The sequence below is a fragment of the Eulemur rufifrons genome, chromosome 21 (assembly GCF_041146395.1).
Source record: "Eulemur rufifrons isolate Redbay chromosome 21, OSU_ERuf_1, whole genome shotgun sequence".
Lineage (NCBI taxonomy): Eukaryota > Metazoa > Chordata > Mammalia > Primates > Lemuridae > Eulemur > Eulemur rufifrons.
Genome location: NC_091003.1, coordinates 16,677,013 through 16,696,419, shown reverse-complemented (window position 1 = coordinate 16,696,419; position 19,407 = coordinate 16,677,013). Strand labels below are relative to the sequence as shown.

The window sequence follows — 19,407 nt, the reverse complement described above, 5'->3', positions numbered from 1 at the left end:
GGGCAGACATGTGGTTGTTTTCAGTTATTGGCTTTTAGGAATAGTGCCACAAACATTCTAGGGCATGCCTTTTGGCGGGAATGTGTACACATCCCCAGCAAGGAAATCCATAGGAATAGAATTGCTGAACCCTGCGGGGGATGTATGTTCACTGATAACTGATGAGGTTGAGTACTTTTTCATGTTTCTTGGCCATCTGGGTATCCTCTTTTGTGAAGTACCTGTTCAGGCCTTCTGCCCACTTTAAAATGGTTTGTTTGCCAGCGTGGAGATTCCTCAAAAAATTAAAAATAGAACTACCATGTGATCTAGGAATCCCACTTCTGTGTACTTATCCAAAAGAAATAAATTAGGATCTCAAAGAGATAGTAGCACTCCCATGTTCATTGCAGCATTATTCACAGTAGCCAAAGCGTACAAACAGCCTCAATGTCCATCGATGGATGGATGGATTAAAAAATATAGCATATGCATACAATGGCATGTTAGCCTTAAAAAAGAAGGAAGTCCTGCCATTTGTGACAACAGGGATGAACCTGGAGGACACTGTGCCAAGTGAGATAAGCCAGTGACAGAAGGACAAATACTGCGTGATTCCACTTGTATGAAGTATCTAGAATAAAATAGTCTAACTCATAGAATCAAAGTATAGATCTGTGGTTGCCAGGGGCTGAGGGGAGTGACTAATCAACCGGTGTAAGATTTCACTTATACAAGATGGGAAAGTTCTAGAGATGTGCTGTACAACCTTGTGCCTGTAGGTAGCAATACTGTATTGTACACTTAAAAATCTATTCAGGGTAGATCTCATATTGTTCTTCCACAATAATTTTTTTTAAAAAGCTTAAAGTGACTCTTTCTTACTGATTTTAGGAGTTCTTCATATTTTCTTTCTTTCTTTCTTTTTTTTTTTTTGAGACAGTCTCACTCTGTTGCCTGGGCTACAGTGCCGCGGCATCAGCCTAGCTCACAGCAACCTCAAACTCCTGGGCTCAAGCGATCCTCCTGCCACAGCCTCCCAAGTAGCTGGGATTACAGGCATGCGTCACCATGCCTGGCTAATTTTTTCTGTGTTTATTTTTTTAGTTGTCCGGTTAATTTCTTTCTATTTTTAGTAGAGATGGGGGTCTCGCTCTTGCTTAGGCTGGTCTCGAACTCCTGAGCTCAAACGATCCACCTGCCTCGGCTTCCCAGAGTGCTAGGATTACAGGCGTGAGCTACCGTGCCCGGCCCTCTTCATATTTGCTTGATGCATTTTCTTTGTTGGATATATTTTTTGTGACTATGTCTCCAAGTTGATGGCTTTCGTTTTCTGAGCATACTTTTTTGCATCTAATGGCAGATGAAGAAACCTCTGCAAATGCATGGGATTGGCCTGCACATGTCCTGGTTGTCAGGGATCTGGAAGGAACAGCAAATCTCAGATGTTTTCAGCTTCTGTGCCATTAGCTGGGCTCTGCCTCCCATGAACATGCCCGGGGATGCTGGGCAGCCCGACAGAGGCACCGGGCCAGGGCCAGGGCACAGGGTGTGCTCTTTAGCCCTCTGCCCCTCCCGGCCGTCCTCATCCAGGCATCCTCCCATTCATGCAACAGGTGTTTATGGTGGGCCAGGCTGTTTGGAGAATTGCTGAGCTGGGCACCTCCTTTGGTAGCGTCTGCTGTACTGCCTGTTTAGCGACTCCTCGGCACATTTGTATTCTCAGGGGCTCATGGCTGCAGAGGCCTCCATTTCCTGCAGAGCATCCTCCTGGAAGTCCCTTATGTATCCCTCAAGTTTCCCAGCTCAGTGAAGGAGTCTGGAGAAAGCATGATTTCCCAACTAGCTTAGAGAAACACTGTGTGTTTCCCCCTGCCCTCCGACCTGGTTTCACTACAGCCTTGCCAGAAACTTCCAGCAGGATCCAAACAAACAAAAGCCAGAATTATTCTCCAAGCTCCCAGTGCACTTGAAAGCTAATTCTTGCATCTACCTTGCACTCAGACAAATCAGTTGACCTCTCTGGGCTGGCCTTTCTCCATTATAAAATTGGCTCAGATACTGAACTTGCGTTACCCTGTTATTTGTTTGTCAGTTGTTAATACACGGGGAACACGGAGACAAAAGCAATAATTTGTGATCACTGGCTGCAGTTTTTGCTCTGTTTATTTGTGAGGGAATGGGCACTGGATGAGCTTGGTTTCTGTGGTGTGTGTTTCTGTGGTTTTTGCAAGCACGCTCCATAGCTTGGCTGATGGACCCTGAGTACTCTGGAACGAGTACCTGATAGTAACTTTAACTTGAACAGAAATGAGGATGTCATCAGAAGCAGAGGGAGCCCATAGTTTGTAGTTACAGAAGTCCATTCTGAGATGACATCGTAGCCAAGCCATGACCAGTCAATCCCAACAGACATCATCTCCCAACCTGGACTCCAGGGCCTCTCTCAGCTCTCAGGGACTGAGATTCTGAGGATTTGCCTGGAGGGTTTCTTCAGTCGGGAGCTTTTTTCTTGAGTCTGGGAGTCTCACCCTGTACCTTCTCTTGCATCCGACAGAAATCAGGGTGAAATGGCCCACACCTGCCGTGCGACCATCAACCTGTCCACTGTGCACATTGACAAGGAGGACTCTTGTGGGATCTTGCTGGTCAGTGGAGCAAGGAACTACCACCTCAAGGCAAGCTCAGAGGCGAAACGGCAGCAGTGGATCAATGCCCTGGAGCTGGCCAAGGCCAAGGCTGTCCGCATGATGAACACCCATTCAGGTAACCAGTTCTCACCACGGCCAGTGTAGACGTGTGGTTTTGTGGGTCTGGATGGAGTGGGAATTGCAAGTGGTTGGGGAGTGATGGTGACCAGGAAACCCAGGCTAGTCTGGACCAACCCAGAAGGTCAAGGTGTGAGTGTGCCCTTCCCACCCAGCTCCGCGTGTCCTCAGCGGGGAGACGCTCAGCCGTCCTGTCGAGGCAGGGGTGGAAATGTCTGTGGTGGGCATGGGCTGTGTGTGCCTGGACTTCAGCAGACCCTCCGTATGCCACAGTGGGTCAGGTCCAGAAGCAGCAGTCGGGGGTAGGAGTCCAAGATCGCGCACCTGTGCCTCAGGCCAGACTTGCCCCCAGCGTCCCCCTGACCGAGACTGAAGCCATTTAGCCAAAGCTGCTGCCTTTGCCAAGGTAGGAGACCCGCTAACAGGTCCTGAGTGAGACATTTTTTACTTTAATAATTTATTTTTAATATGTTATGTTTTTATGTGATTCATAAACTAACAGCTTCAAAAGTCTGTGCAGTGAAGTCAGTCTTTACTCCTGTTCCCAGCCACCCACCCTGTTCTCCCACCCGGAGACATCAGAGGTACTTGTACCTTTACATATATATTCAAACAGGTACTTACGTCAAAATAAATGCAGTTCTGTACCTTGCTTGTTTTCCGTTTAGTAGGATATCTTGGAAATTTTTTCCTATAAGTATATAAAAATCTTCTTTGTTTTTGTAGCCATGTAATATTGCATTGTATGGATGTACCATAGTTTATGTAACCTATAACCTGCTGATGAGCATTTAGGTTGTTTCCTTATTTTGCTGTGACACGCTGTTCTGCATTGAGTATCCTTGCAAGCACTTCATTTCTTGTGCGTATGAGTATACATGAAGTGTTCCTTCCAGGAAGCTGGCTTGCTGGGTCAGTGGGAATGTGCATTTGTAATTCCGCCAGGTATCTTTAAACTGCCTTCCATAGGGGTTGTACTGTGAGACCACAACAGCAGCGTGTGAGAACACCCGCCTCTCCGTTGCCTTGCCCGCCCATAGCTACAGCAAATGCTTCTGATGGGTGAAAAATGCGTCTACACGCCAGGAGCAGGGGTGGGGCAGCTGGGATCCTTCTGAAGTCATAAGCGGCAGGGGGGGTGTTCCCATAGACCTGTGCGTTTTTCGCTCCAGGATTGTCTCAGAGGTTGGGCGGGAGACAGTGAGTCCTGTGGAAGGAGCTCCAGCATAAAGCAGGATGAGATGGGCTAGTGACATTGGTCACCATGCCCCATACCCTGTCTTTTGTAGTTGGGGTCTCTCCCCCAGTTCTAGCTTCTCCATAAATATTGAAGGGCATCAAACATCAGTCTGGTCTTCTCTTATGTCTCACTTCTTATGGGTCACCTGCTTGGTGACTGCTCTCCCTGGGGTAGCACTCGTGGCTCTGGTGTGTCAGCAATGATGCTAAGCTTGGCAAGGGCTCCCTGGCATACCACTCCATTTACCAGTGAAGGAGGGGCTTGGGGCCATCTCATACACGGGCTGTGCTGGGACCCCTGCAGGACCTGTGGGCTGTGGCTGGGCCCAGAACACCCATGCTGGCCGAGTGAAGATGCGCTACTGCTCGTCAAAGAACTAGCTTCCTCTTTTTGGCTTCTCCTTACTAAACAAAAAATTAATACATAAATAAAAATAACATATTAATTGCTTCATTTTCTAGGGACTTCCTGAAAATAATGTAGCAGGTGGCATCTATGGGATTAGTCATTCAGGAACAATTTTCCTGGGACAGCCAGTGGGAGAGGTTTCTTTTGCAGCTGGGGAGGAAGTGCTTGTTTAACCAGCGGGGCAGTGCTAGATATTGCTGGCCTGGTCTTCCTGTAGGAGAAATGGAGACCTCTGAGGTAGCAGCCTCAGGCTCATCTTCCTTCATTTCGTGAGATGCAGCACATGGCTTGTGTTCCCAAGGGGGTAGCCTTCTGGGCAAGGACACAGGACAGAGACAAACATTCAGGTATAATTCAAGGTAGTACATGCTGCATGTCAGTGAGAAATGGTAGGATTCCTCTCCTTTTGGCTTGTTGAAGCACAAATGAATTGATGTACGTGAAGGAGAAGCCTTCAGGCAGCTACTGTGCATTTATAGGAAGGTTGGGTCCACCTTATTATGGCTTGAAAAACAGCCTTTTGGGGGGCCTTCTCTACAAGGCAGTGTCCTCCTCCCAGAGTTCTCAGGCTGATGTCAGAGAGTTGTGGTTTGTAACTTTTTGCTGGTCTTGGAGTCAGGTTGGGGTAGCCCTGAATGAGAGAAGACTGTCTGGTGTGATTCTCCCTGGGCCTGGCTGATGGCTACTAGCAAGGTCAAGGCACAGACAGTGCTCCAATCAGACTCCTGTAGGTCATTGTGGGGCCTATCTCTTCCTAGACAGTGGACCATGTCATCATGCAGGAAGCTTACTTCCTACTTCCACTTACCTCTTGAAACTCTTTGCTACTCTGCAGCTTTTCAGCCACACCCTAGTCCAGGTATCATCTTCTCTTACCTGGATGTCTGCAATAGCCTCCTCACTGTCCTCCTGCTCCAGTCAGTTCTCTAAATAGCAGGCAGGAGGACATGTTAAAAATGGGAATTTGAGGCCAGGTGCGGTGTCTCACACCTGTAATCCTAGCACTCTGGGAGGCCGAGGTGGGTGGATCATTTGAGCTCAAGAGTTCAAGACCAGCCTGAGCAGGAGCGAGACCCCGTCTCTACTAAAACAGAAAGAAATTATATGGACAACTAAAAATATATATAGAAAAAAATTAGCCAGGCATGGTGGCACATGCCTCTATTCCCAGCTACTCGGGAGGCTGAGGCAGGAGGATTGCTTGAGCCCAGGAGTTTGAGGTTGCTGTGAGCTAGGCTGATGCCACAGCACTTTAGCCCAGGCAAAAGAGCAAGATTCTATCTCAAAAAAAAAAAGGGAATTTGATCATATAACTGCATTGCTAAAAAACTCTTTTGTACCATAAACCAACTAGACTCAACAGACACATAGAGAACACTCATGCCATGACACCAGAATATACTTTTTTCTCAAGTACACATGGAACATTTTCCACAGTAGACCATACATTAGGCCACAAAACAAGTCTTGATAAATTTAAAAAGATGAAAATCATATGAATTATCTTTTCTGATCACAGTAGAATGAAGCTAGAAATCTATTACAGAAGAAACACTGGAAAATGCACAAATATGTGAAAATTAACCAACCAGTGGATCAAAGATGAAATCACAAGAGAAATTAGAAAATACTTAGAGGTGAATGCAAATGAGAATAGAATATACCAAAATTTATGGGATGCAGCAAAAGCAGTGCCCAGAGGGAAATTTATAGCTATAAAAGAATACATTAAAAAAGAAGGAAAATTTCAAATCAATAACCAAACTTTACACCTTAAGGCACTAGATAAAGAAGAGCAAACTAAACCCAAAGTTAGCAGAAGGAAGGAAACAATAAAGATTAGAGTTGGGATAAATTAAATAGAGAACAGAAAATAGAGAGAATCAATGAAACCAAAAATTGGTTCTTTGAAAAGATCAACAAAATTGGCAAACCTTTAGCTAGACTGACTAAGAAAAAAGGAGAAGACTAAAATTAATAAAATCAGAAATGAAAGTGGGGACATTATTGCTGACCTTACAGAAATAAAAGGTCAGGAATACTATGAATAATTATATGCCAGCAAATTAGATAACCTAGATGAAATGGACAAATTCTTAGAAATACACAAATTACTAAAACTGACGAAAGAAGAAATAGAAAATCTTAACAGACCTATGATAGTCAAAGATCTCACAACAAAGAAATGTCCAGGACTGGATGTCTTCACTGGGTGAATTCTACTAAACATTTAAAGAAGAATCTATACTAATCTTTCTTAAACTCTTTGAAAAAAGTTCAAGAGGAGGAAACACTTTCTAACTTATTCTATGAGGCTAGCCCTGACACCAAAACCACACAAAGACATCACAAGAAAAGAAAACTATAGACCATTATCCCTTATGACTATAGATGCAAAACCCTTCAATAAAATACTAACAAAGTCCAACAGTGTATTAAAAGGATTACACACCATGACCAAGTGGCATTTATCCCAGGAATGCAAGGGTGGTTCAACATAAGAAAATCAACCAATGTTATACACCAATTCAAATGTAGGGGGAAAAAACCCACATGATCATCCTGATTGATGCAAAAAAAGGATTTGACAAATACCAACATCGTTTCGTGATAAAAAATACTCAGCAAGCTAGGAATAAAAGACAACTTCCTCAACATGATAAAGAGCATTTATGAAAAACCTATAGTTAACATCTTACTCAATGGTGAAAAAGACTGAAAGTTTCCCCCCTATGATCAGAAACAAGACAAGAATTTCCACTTTCTCCACAGCTATTCAGCATTGTACTGGAAGTTCTGGACATAGCAATTAGGTGACAAAAAGAAACAACAGTAAAAATTGGGATGGAAAAAGTAAAACTTTCTCTATTGGCAGATGACATGATGCTATGTATAGAAAATCTCAACCTACCAAAAAAAAAAAAAAAGCCCTATTTAATAAATGAATTCAACAAAGGTGCAGGATACAAAATCAACATACAAACGTCACACCCTTTGCAGCACTAGCAGTGTCCTTGGAGGAGAGGACTGGGATGTCACAGTTTCTCTCTGCATATCACCACTGGAACAGATGAAGGAATTTGTGACATGTAGTTGGAGAAAGGAAGACCGGGCAGAGCCTGCTTGCATTGAAGGTCTGAGGAGTCGGGGTGTGCGGATGAGGCTGGAGACCGGCATCTTGTGACATCGGCGTAACCAGGGTGGAAGTAATGAGACTGATCCTGCTCAGTGTGAGAGACAAAACCGAGGACACTAGGAGAGGAGCAGAGAGGTAGGGAACACGAGTGGTCCCAGCAGGGTCCTTCCAGGGATTGGGTGCTGTCCTTCTGGGCCAGCTTTGCATTTCTTTAACTGTTTCCTTTCCAAATTTGGTAGCATGTTCTGAGCGTAGGGGCAGATCCTACACTCTGTCTCCTCATCTGCAAGGCAAACAGCTGAGCTTCTTCCCCGTCTCCTGTCCAGTTTTAGCCTTGGCCAAACCAGTTAATGTTTCTGAGCTCCAGTTTCCTCGCCTTCAACGCTCCTGCTCAGTTGCCGGGAGGATTACATGGCAATAAATGGGAAGTTTATCACACCGTGGGTGCAGCCTGTTTCATTCAAGCCAGCGTTGCTGTTGCGACACGTACCCCAGCACTCATAGCTCATCCTGCCCCACAGCTGGTGGCAGGCGAGGGGATAGGATCAACCGTGGGAGGTCGGGCACCCAGGGTGTTTGCAGAGGGAAGGGAAAAAAACTGCTTTCACTGTCTTGAGGCAACTTATCTCCAAAAACATGTGTTTCCTTGAATTGTGGTGCAGCGGCCCCAGAGGTCTTCATCTCTGGAAAGACATTTCCCCTCTGCTCTGGGCAAGGACATGCTGCTTGTGGCTGCAGGGAGGCAGCCCCGGGCATCCTGGGAGTGTGCCCACACCTCCCGAAGGAGAGCCTGTGTTGGTCAGAGAAGAGTGTGTGGGCTGGGACAGTGACCCTCCCCTGCCAGCGACGCTCTAGCTGGGGGCCACGTACAGAGCCCAAGGCCAGGCTTGGGAGCAGCAGTCCCGGAGCCCACTCCCGCCGCCTCTGCTTGCTGCGGAGGTGACTGTCTATGTGAGCAACTGAAATCTGGCCTTTTGGGGTTTTCCTTTTTTATATTGGACCTTGAACTTGCCAGTTGCCTACAATGGGCTGAAGGAAGGAACACTTATTTCTAGGCCATGATATAACTTTTATTATATAAAAAATAACACCCAGTGGACCTCTGTGTTATACGTGCTCTTGTACCTTAACCTTTTGGGGGGAATGGATGTCATTTAAATGGCATAGCTCTGCAGTAACTCAAACTTTATAGGCCGAGCCCCACTCTGGTCAGGTGAGACTTGTAGGTGAATGAGCCTGGTGTCGGATAGGAAGCCCTCAGTGCCCCAGGGCAGGGGGGACATTGACTTGTGGGACGTGAGACCTCAGAAGTGTTTGGAATGTGGAGATGGAGGTGAGGAGGGCGGGGAGGAAGGAAGACGAATCAGGCAGTGGACGTGCTTGGAGCAAAAGGGTAGATGTGTTCAGGGACTCAGGGGGTCCTCTACGGCCTGGGCGCCGCGTGCAGTCAGGCTGTGACATCCTGCAGCAGCAGTCACCAGGGGAGGTTCAAGGTCAAGTACTGGTGGAGGCGGCTTCCTCGCTTTCTCCCTTGAGGCAGAGGGGATTGACCTGAGCCGGATCTGGGCCTCCATCTGGGCAGAAGTGTGGGGGATAGGGGGGTGGACAGGCTCAGTGGCCAGAGTGCAGAAGCCACCTACCTGTCCCAGGAGGCAGCAGCAGCCCCCACAGGCAGAATGATCTGCTTTCCTCGAGGATCTTGCATCTGATGGTCTGAACGCTGGTGTTATTTGGATCCCTTTGCAGAGGGGTTTGGCTAACAGTTGCCATCGGACTCGTCCCCATGGATACGGCAGATCTGCCTGCAGCCCTTTGGGGGAAACAAATTATTTACACATATTTCAAGTTACGATAAGGATTTGAAAGCAGCAAAGGAGGCGTGTCTTGTAAATTGCCTCGTAATTCAATGGCCTTTTCTGTAGTCAGTTTTGTATTCCTTCCATTTTGCTTAGTGGCGGCTCTCACGGTCCCTTCCAGCTGTGTATTTGGGGTGTGGATGATACATTATTCCCTGCGTGGAGTTTATTTGTTCCTGTTATGCCCAAATATTGTGTCACATTGATCAGGCCCTGAGAAACCAGAAGCACATACCACTTGCAAAAATGACATTGAATCTTTCTGCTACATGGGGAAAAAAAGATATTTTCCTTTTAAACTTTTTATAAATAATCACTCAAGGAAACGGACTGTAGCTAAAAATTGGGCATATTTTTCCAAGTACATAGGAAGATACTCAAACTCCCTAGATACTGTTTTTATCTCATACTCCTTCTGTTTAAGGTTCCTATTTATTAAAAAGACTAGAAAGTTCCTTTTCTGTTAAAGTAACACAGCAACGTGAGGCCACTCAAAGGCAAATGTTCCTTATGCACTGAAGTGTATGCATGTGTCATTGAAAAGACTTTGATTGGTGTCCTTTGGTGTCCCAGGGGCTGAACCAAATACAGGGAACTCAGAGATAAACAGGCACAGGCGTGGGCCTGGCCTTTGAGGAGCTCACTGTTGGGGGGTGAGAGGAGGCTGCCATGTTGGCAGGCCGAGTGCCACCCACCCGTGGAGAGGGAGAGAAGCTGTGGCTGGGGTGGAATAGGAGGCCAGGGACGCCCGGCCTGGAAGCCCCTCAGGAGAAGGAGCCGGCACACGGAACCAGCAGTCCAGGCGGTGCACTCCCTGCAGGGGGTCGGGGAGGCAGGGTAGAGGGCCTTCCACGAGGGGACGGTGGGAGAAGGGGCTACGTGACAGGCTGCAGGCAGGATGGCCCACTCAAGCCAAGAGCCACACGAGCACTTCCCGAAGCTACGTGTTCTCCACCTAAACGTTGTCCTGTATTCAGAAATTAGGGCCTTCCTACTTGATGCAGTATTAAGATCTTTTTTCATTTACACATCACAGTATGTCATTTCTTTTTCTTTTTTAATCTCCTTCAAAGAATAAAATGTCAGCAACCCTGTATTGTCTGTTTTGTCAAAATGCTTAACGTTCCAAAGCTTGGAAATCCTGGGAAACCGAGTCCTGCAAATATGCTCAGTTAGTGGGCGGAGGCTAAGTGAAGGAATAGCGCTGGGAGTTGTCACCTGCATCTCTGCGCTGGGCCTCTCTGCAGAGCATCCTCCTCTCTCCTTCCTCTCAGTCGCTGGCTCTGGGAATGGGGACCCTGGGAGCCCGTGCTGGCCCCCTCCTTGTCCTGGGGACATGCGGTTTCAGGCCCTTGGACTGGCCCTGTCCTGCCGCAGTCCCCAGGCCTGTCGGGTAGAGAGCCTGAAACTCAGGTTCCTGGGACCACTCAAACTCCCCGCAGGCAGGGCTGGCCCCGTGTCTGAGCAACAGGAGGATGCTTGGGCTCCCAGCTGCCCTGGCTGCCTCTCCCTGGCCCCTGGCCCCTGGCCCCTGGCCTGAGGGGCTTGGCTGATTCTCAAGGTGCTTCTAGTCTGTTCCCCCAGGTTGTCTTTGGGATATGACAGTTTGGCATCTCTCACCTTTTGCCCTATTCATTCTTTTTAGATCTAAAGGTCAAATTTTTTTTATTCCTTTCACAGATGAAGCTTCTGCTGGGAGGATTTTGTCTCCTCCCTGCCATCCTTGAGGGATTTTAAGAATCAATGTGTGCTACATTTGAGAACACACATGATTAAATAGGTAGCTGCTTACAGGCCGGCCCCTTTCTCGTGCTTTATCAGAAAAATCCACGCGAGGGAGGACACGCAGTTTTCTGATGAGGGGTCAGGCAGCCCCATGACTGGGTGATTTGCTGTTTAAGCAGCTTCTGAAGGAAGTGTGGGCGTTCTTTGATGTTGGGAAGCTTTATCTAGTGTCCCTAGCTGCCATCTGGTGGCTGGCTCGAGGCCCTTCTGAGGGCGTGCTGGGCCTGCCGGGGCTGGCTCGCTCACCTGTCTTTTTAAGGTCCCTGTGAGATCATCAGGATATGGAAGCTCTGGGGAGAAGAGCCCAGTCAGGAGAAGGAACTTCCAGAAGGGGCACATCTAGGCTCGGGGACTGGTCGGCTGTGCTCACCTCCATCATTTCCTTCCCCGCTCCACGCGTTCTTCCACATCCCGACATCTTGGTGCCTCTGCTGGGATTCCTCCACCTCAGCCCTCGGGGACACCAGGGCCCTCGGCCATGCAGCTTGTCCTCATGCCCTGTCGGCACGCCCTCGCATCTTCAGCCGTGCCTTGGCCAGGAACACCTGGCCCCGTGCCGTGTGGCCTGACCTCACCAGGCCCTGTCCGCCTCTGCCCCACGTGGCCATCTCCCGACCCTGAGGGCTCCAGCTCCGTAATCTTGAAGCCAGAGGCTGGCCCTTTCCTGGCTGCCACAGCAGTTGACCTTCCAGTGCCCTTCTGGGCCTCCCTGCCGCCTCTAGAAGGCAGGTGTGTTCTTTTCCTTCCTTACGTGGCCTGGCTCTGTGGTCCGTCCCTCAGTCCCTGCTGGGGTGGGTTCTAACTCTCTCACGCAGTAGTGTAGCTTCCCTTCACCCACTTGTCCACCTCACCTTGGGGCACCCCGGGGACCAGACAGGCCTGGCCGTGAATCCTGACTCTGTCACTTCTAGCTGGCTCACTGTGCCTCTGTTTCTTTACCTGTGAAGTGTGCCGAACGCGAAAGACCTCTCAGGTCATCAAGAGCGATAGACCAAATCATGTCACAAGCTGCTCAGCACAGTGGCTGGAGTGTGGTGACTCCTCAGCAGATGGCAGTGAGGATGTTGCTCCTTTGGCGACAACCCGTCAGTTCTGTGCCTTCTGCCTTTGCCGAGCCCACGTGCGCAAGCCATGCAGCCAAGCTCTGGGGGTCACCCCCGCAGCTGTGCAGACCACATCCCCCAAACCCAGGGCGCCTGCTGGGTCTTTATCAGTGCCTGCCCCTCTCCTGTGGGTCCCCTGCCACCTTCCTCTCCCATCTCCCAGTGGCTCTGGAAGTCCTCGCCACTCTGCACATTTTCACTGCTGCCTGCCGCCGTCCCAGCAAATGATCGTGCTTCCTCATTTATAGAACAAAGACAAGTCCTGACCACCTCAGCTCTCTGCCGTCAGACTTACCATGCTCTCTGCCTCCACCTGCTGTGATTCCTGTGAAGACGTTTCACCTCTTAGAAGCAGTGCCTGGCCCTGAGGACTCTTCTCTCCCTTATCCTTGGGGATTTGGTTCCACCGCTGTTCTCTCTCTCTTAGAGCCTCAGCCTCTCTCCTGGCTTCTTCCTGCTGCACATGGCCCACCATCCGCTGCCTTGAAAATGCCCTTGCCAAGGTCTCAGGTCACTTTCCAGATGTGTGTCTAGCCTGAGTGTCACCTTGACTCCTGTCCTCTCACGTGCAGCTTGTCACCAGATCCCGTCCAGACCAGACCTGGACAATTTCACATCTGCCCACTGCCCTCCATCTGCACGGCCTCCACCCCGGTTCGACTGCCCGGCCTCCTGGATTCTGGACTCCAGCGTCTTCCGGTAGAGACTCTCTCCAACGGCCAGAGTGAGCCTTCTAAAGTGCAATTCTACTCGGTTCCAGTTCCAGGTAGAATGAAGTAAGAAGATTTCACTCTGCAGCTATAAAACCTGGACAGAATGCACAGGGCAGCTATTTGAGCACCCTGAAAATTAAATAGCCACAGGCAGATTGGGGAAAAAGAACAGAATTTGTTTATTTATTTATTTTTTATTTTTTTGAGACAGAGCCTCACTTTGTTGCCCGCGCTAGAGTGCCGTGGCGTCAGCCTAGCTCACAGCAACCTCAAACTCCTGGGCTCAAGCAATCCTCCTGCCTCAGCCTCCTGAGTAGCCGGAACTACAGGCATGTACCACCATGCCCGGCTAATTTTTTTCTATATATTTTTAGTCGTCCAGCTAATTTCTTTCTATTTTTAGTGGAGATGGGGTCTCGCTCTCGCTCAGGCTGGTCTCGAACTCCTGAGCTCAAACGATCCACCCGCCTCAGCTTCCCAGAGTGCTAGGATTACAGGCGTGAGCCACCGCACCCGGCCAACCCTGGTAATGTTTCAAAGTACAAACAACTGCCTCTTTATCAAGGAAAACCATAACTGGAAGCATGAATTGGCCTTCAACTTAACAGAGCAACTTCATGCAATACTTTAAAAGGAAAATATATGTTATTCAATAGCTTTGGATGTATCAACTGATACTACTGATTTGGTGCAGGTATTATACTTTATTTGGGTCATGACAGAAGATTTTTCTTTGCTGTAAAGAGTTGCTTGCTTTGGGCACTCTTGTGAACAGAACACAGGGAATAAATAGTTGTCTTCAACAACTATCAAGATAAATGTCTTGAAGTTGGACTGAATTTGGTAAATTTACTGAGTGTATATACAGATGGTGCACCTTCCATGACAGGAAAACATAAAGGGTTTATTGCGCAGGTGAAAAATAAAAAAGTATAAACAGATCCAGATGCTCTCATTTCATTGTACCTTGCATCAGAAAAATCTCTGTGCTAAAGCTACTATTTTAAGTGACACTTGGCAACAAGTTATAAGTATTGTGAACTATATTCATGCAAATGCAACACAGCATCATCAGTTTTGGAACATGCTAAAGTTGAATGATGAGGTATTTGGTGTGGATTTGTCATATCATTCTAAAGTGCATTGGCTATTGCAGGGACAGATGTTAGCCAAAATTTTGTCTCTGCAAGAACAGATAGTTAAGTTTTATGAAGAACGGAATCAGCAATGTGAATTATTGAAACAAGATTTCTATGGGAATGCAGCATTTCTGTGTGATACCATGTCAAGTTAAAATGACTTGAATATTTCTTTGCAAGATAAAACCATGTCTATATATGATTTGTGGCAAAAAAATACAAGCACTTCAAAAAAAGCTATCTTTTTTCAAAACACTTCTTCAAAAGGAAATGTCAGTTGAACATTTTCCTCATTTAGCAAAGGTCATTGATAAGCAGGATGATACATGCTAATCATTTGAAGAATATGCAGCTGTTATAGACCTATTGATTGGAGAATACAATGAAAGGTTCACTGACTTTGAAAATCATGACATCACCCTCAAATTAGCATTTCAGCCTCACCTAGTTGCTATCACCAAGGCACCTAAAGAACTACAAATGGAATTGATTGAGCTCTCAGTAGATGACATTTTAAAGTCATTGATGCTAAGAAAGATCTAATTGAAATATGGAAAAATGCAGTAGAATAACCACACCTTCAGCAACTCATCTGAAAAATGCTTTCTTGCTTTTCAACCATTTATTGCTGCAAATCCACATTCTCCGACCTAACCCAAATCAAGACACCCTTAAGGTCACAAATGACCGATACTCATCTAGAGGATCATCTGAAACTGCAGGCCGCCATGCTGCAACCAAATATTCAAATGCTTTCCAACAAAAAGCAGACGCAACAAAGTCATTAAAAGTTAATTAACTTTAAAGTTAACAAACAGTTTTCACTTTTTTAAATTATTAAGTGCATAGAAGTTAGATTTTTATAAAATAATGTACATTTTTAAGTATATCTAATTGAAGTTTCTTGAATTTGGCCTTATTTGATTATGGCTAAGTTAATGCGGGCTTCCACCATGAAAAGCTTCCCCACCTCTGAGGTGGAGGAAGAGAGACAGATAATAGAAAATAGAGAACCCAGAAATAAGCAGAAGCAAATACACCAAATTGATTTTTGGCAGAGATACAAAAGCAATTTAATGGATAAAGGACAGTCTTCTCAACATATGGTACTGGAGTAATTAGACATCGATAGGCAAAAACATACAAACAACCCCCCCCCCCAACCTCAATCTAAACATCACACAATATATAAAAACTAATTCAAAATAGACCATGGATTTAATTGTAAAATGTAAAACTATAAAACTTTTACAAGAAAACAGAACATCTGCAGAACCTAGGGCTAGGTGAAGAGTTTTTAGATATGACATGAAAAGCAGACACGATAAAGGAAAAAATTAATAAATTGAACTTCAAAATTGAAAGTGTTTGCACTGCAAAAGCCCCTATCAAGAAGATGAAAAGACAAACTACAGAGTGGGAGAAAATAATTTTCAAGCCACATATGTGACAAAGGACTAGTATGTAGAATATATGAACAACTCTCAAAACTCAGTGGTAAAAAGAAAACTAAATTTAACTGTAAAAAGACAATCTATAAAATGGGCAGAAAGCATGAATAGGTATTTCCCTGAAGATACAGATGGCAAGTAAGCACATGAAAACCTTTTCAACATCATTAGCTATTGGAGAAATGCAAATTAAGATCACTATGAGAGATCACTACTCACATATTAGAATAGTTATTAAAAATAGTGATAACAATAATGGCTGGCGAGCATCTGGTAGGAATATAAAATGGTACAACCACTCTGGAAAAGTTTTGTAAGAAACGGACAAAATTAAACATTCGGTTATCATATGGTGCAGCAATCATACTCCTGTACACTAATCCAGAGAAATGGAAACTCACATTCACACAAAAACCTGTACACAAATATTCATAGCAGCATTCGCTGTAATAGCAAAATACTGGAAACAACCCAAATGTCCTTCCTGGAGTGGATGAGTTCACAAACTCTGATACGTCCATACAGTGGAGCACTACTTGGTGATAAGATGAATGAACTATTTTTTTTTTTTGGTAGCAAAATGCTGCTTATTTTGAGCATCTGGGTGCAGATGGGTGGAGGCCGAAAAAGGCATCCCAAGATGAATGAACTATTAACACACGCAACCACGTGGATGACTCTCAAAGGCATTATGCTGAGCGAAAGACACCCGTCTCAAAAAGTTACATGCTTATGATGCCATTTGCATGACATTTTGGAAAAGGCAAAACTATGGGGATGAAAAATAGAACAGGGTTTGTCAGGGTTTAGAGGTGGAGGGAGAATGTCACATAAAGTTAGAGTGCCAGGAAGTGTCTGGGGTGGGGCGTGATGGAACTGCCCTGTCTCCTGCTCGTGGCAATGTGTCACAAATCTACACGTGTGTTAAAACACATAACTGTACAAGAAAAAGAGGTAAATTTTGTTGTATGTTAATTTGAAAATAAAGTGTAATTTTGATTTCTGTCTCCTCTCTGGCTCTCCCTTGCCTTCCGGACCAGCTTCTGCTCTCGCTGGTGCACTGCTCTGCCGCCAGCCAGCGTGCGTGCCGTACCTCTTGCTCAGACTCTCTTCCTTAGCACCCAGCCTCTTCCCACACCCGCTTTCTTTATGTCCGCTTACCGTTTGGGGAGAGGCCATTCAGGAAGGCCTTCCCCGAGCTGGCCCCCTGCCCGAGCCAGATGTTTGCTCCCAGATGTTTGCCCCTTTTCAGCCACAGTGAAGTAGCAGTTAGCATGAACACGGGGCTTCCCGGAGCCTCAAAGTCCCCATTTGTCAGTCCGCCGGAGACTTCAATTCTGTGCCTCCCAGGGTCCTTCCAGTTCAAAGATTTCCAAGCAGAGACACTGGAGCCAGCCCACCTGGGTTCAAGTTCTGGCTTCCATACTTACCTGCTGTGTGACCTCGGACAAGTGGCTTGCCGTCTTTTGCCTCATTGCTCTCCTCTGTAAAATGGGCTTAATAATAGAACCATCTCTTAGAGGTGCTGTAAGGATTAGCTTAGATAATTCGTGAAAAGATCTTAGCACCCAGCTTGGCAAATGCTTGATGGAAGTTAGCTGCAGTTATTCATAATAGTCACTTTGGCAGCTTTAAAATAATACAGGTTCCCAGGTTCCTTACCCCGTTAAAACTGAATGAGAGTGACATTAGGGAGTCGGGGGTGGAGGCTGTATTTTTTTTTTTTTTAAAGTTCCCTGGGTAGGATTGTCAGATTCAGCAAATAAAAATGCAGGCCACCCAGTTTAATTCCAACTTCAAATACACAACAAATGATGTTTTATATAAGGATGTCTCATGTAATATTTGGGATATCTGTATGCTAAAATGTATTTGTTGTATATCTGAAATTCAAACGGGCATCCTGCATTTTATCTACCTACATTTAACCCCATCCTGGGGGACCTCTACGCCCAGCCCACTTGGGGCCTCTGCTCTCAACGTCCTAGTCCAAAGGCAAACCTCCCAAGCCTGAAAATAGAGAATATTCTTTTGCTTGACACAGGGGGGCGCTAGAAGATGGCTTGCTTGCTTTCTTTGCTCCTCGAGTGATGTCTAAGGAAGCACCAGCAGGGTGGCTGGCTTGCAGCTTAGCTCTCAGAACTTGCCAGTCATTTTTAGATCTTCAGGAGAACTCAGGAAGGCTGTAAGAAGTGGAATAACCGGCTACCTCTCTCTCTTGGGCCTTCACTTCCGGGTGGCGGGGGACCCTAGTCCAGCTCTTCAGGGGCTCCTGTTTCTTGCCCTGCTCCCGCAGGTTGGCCTGCCTCCACGTTGACGTCATAGCCCTATTCTGATATCACAGCCCGGCACTTGGAATTATCCCAGGCAGCTCACATTCTGTCCATAGAGCAACCAAGGCAGGCGGCTGAGCAGGGGGTGAGGGGGCGTTGGGTGGCGGGTGGCCCTAGGGGCTGACCCTAAAGAACATCTGGGCAGCCTGCCATCCTATTGCTCCAAAATGAAAATCCTCTAAAGGTAGGACTTAGAAGGTTTTCCTCCTGTTCCTGTTGGCTGTGGTCCCCCCGGGGTGGAAATAAATTCGCGGGAAGTGCAGAAGTTGTTCAGTAAACAGCTCTCGGCAAACCCGCTGCCCGAGTGCCTGGGGACGCAAGTGGCCTTGGTCCACTCAATAATCCTCTCTTCCCATTTGGAGGAATGGCTTCCTGAAACAGTGTTTCTCACTTGTTGAGGGGAATTGTTCCTGGGTACTTGGAGAATGCACGCAGGTACTGATTCGTGATGAGTTCTGTGGCCACCGCCTCTGTCCTCACTCCCTGGGTGGGAACAGGGCTGTGCTCCTCTCAGGACAAAGGGAACATGTAGCTGTGTTCAAGCTATGAACCCCCAGACCCCTCAGTCCTGAGGAGGAGAAGCCCCATCCTCCTTGCTGGTCGGAAAGTATAAAGAGGTCTCTTATAAACTCATTAAGTTAGTAAAAACCTGACTGGCATGGATTCCCAACACAGTAAAAGAAAAAAACCTGAATAACTTCTCTCTTACTTTGGTGGGCACAACATCCCCCTGGGGCAACGTGTTAAAACTGCAAATCCTTAGGGCAGGGCCACTGGGATTCTGATACGATGGTCACATGGTGCCCAGGAACCCCCACTTTTAATAAACATTCCACACAGGGCTCACGCCAGCCGTCCATAGTCCTCACTTCGAGAAACAGTCTGTTCTGTCAGACTCCCGGATGGCTTATTACCGCTGGCTTGCTGGCCCCACTTCCAAATTCCATGTTTTCCATGGAATGGGGGTTTAATTCTGCTTTCCTCCCATGTTTTTATTTCATCCAAGGCGACAAGAGGAAGGACGTAGGGCCCTATTACTCATCAGGTGCGTCCACGTCCAAGTTCTTGGCCCCGTCTCCCAGGTGCAGGTGCAGCCTTGTGCCTCTTTGTACCTAGGAAGGACTGTGTCCGTATTGGAGTGCCACACCTGTCACTCATCAGACACTTTCTCTTCATGGTGCTCACCTGAACCGAGAGAGCGGGACTATGGGCAGGAATTACTGGCCACGACGCTGGTCGTGGTGAAGGGCATTGCCCAAGGAAAAGATCGGCGTTGGTTTCTGCGGCGGCCCCAGAATGAACACTGAATGGCCCTAGGGAGGGCAGCCAATTCATAATATCTGCCCTCCGTGACACCCTGACTGCCCATCCTGGTTTTGAGGGAGAGAAGAAACAGTGCACAGTTTGGGAAATGAGGGTGGGGATTTTGACAACATGGCAGACAGGACTCTACGGGTCAGGGACGGATATCCATCCCGAGGGCTCATCGCAGGCGG

General features: G+C 47.0%; 1 protein-coding gene across 1 annotated transcript in view; it reads left to right on the top strand.

The window, feature by feature from the left end:
- OSBP2 (oxysterol binding protein 2) overlaps positions 1-19,407 on the top strand; it is a 143,404-nt gene that overhangs the window by 20,350 nt on the left and 103,647 nt on the right. Inside the window, exon 2 of the mRNA XM_069497020.1 lies at positions 2,537-2,745. Within this exon, the coding sequence (XP_069353121.1) occupies positions 2,537-2,745 (209 nt within the window). The remainder of the gene's footprint in view (positions 1-2,536; positions 2,746-19,407) is intronic.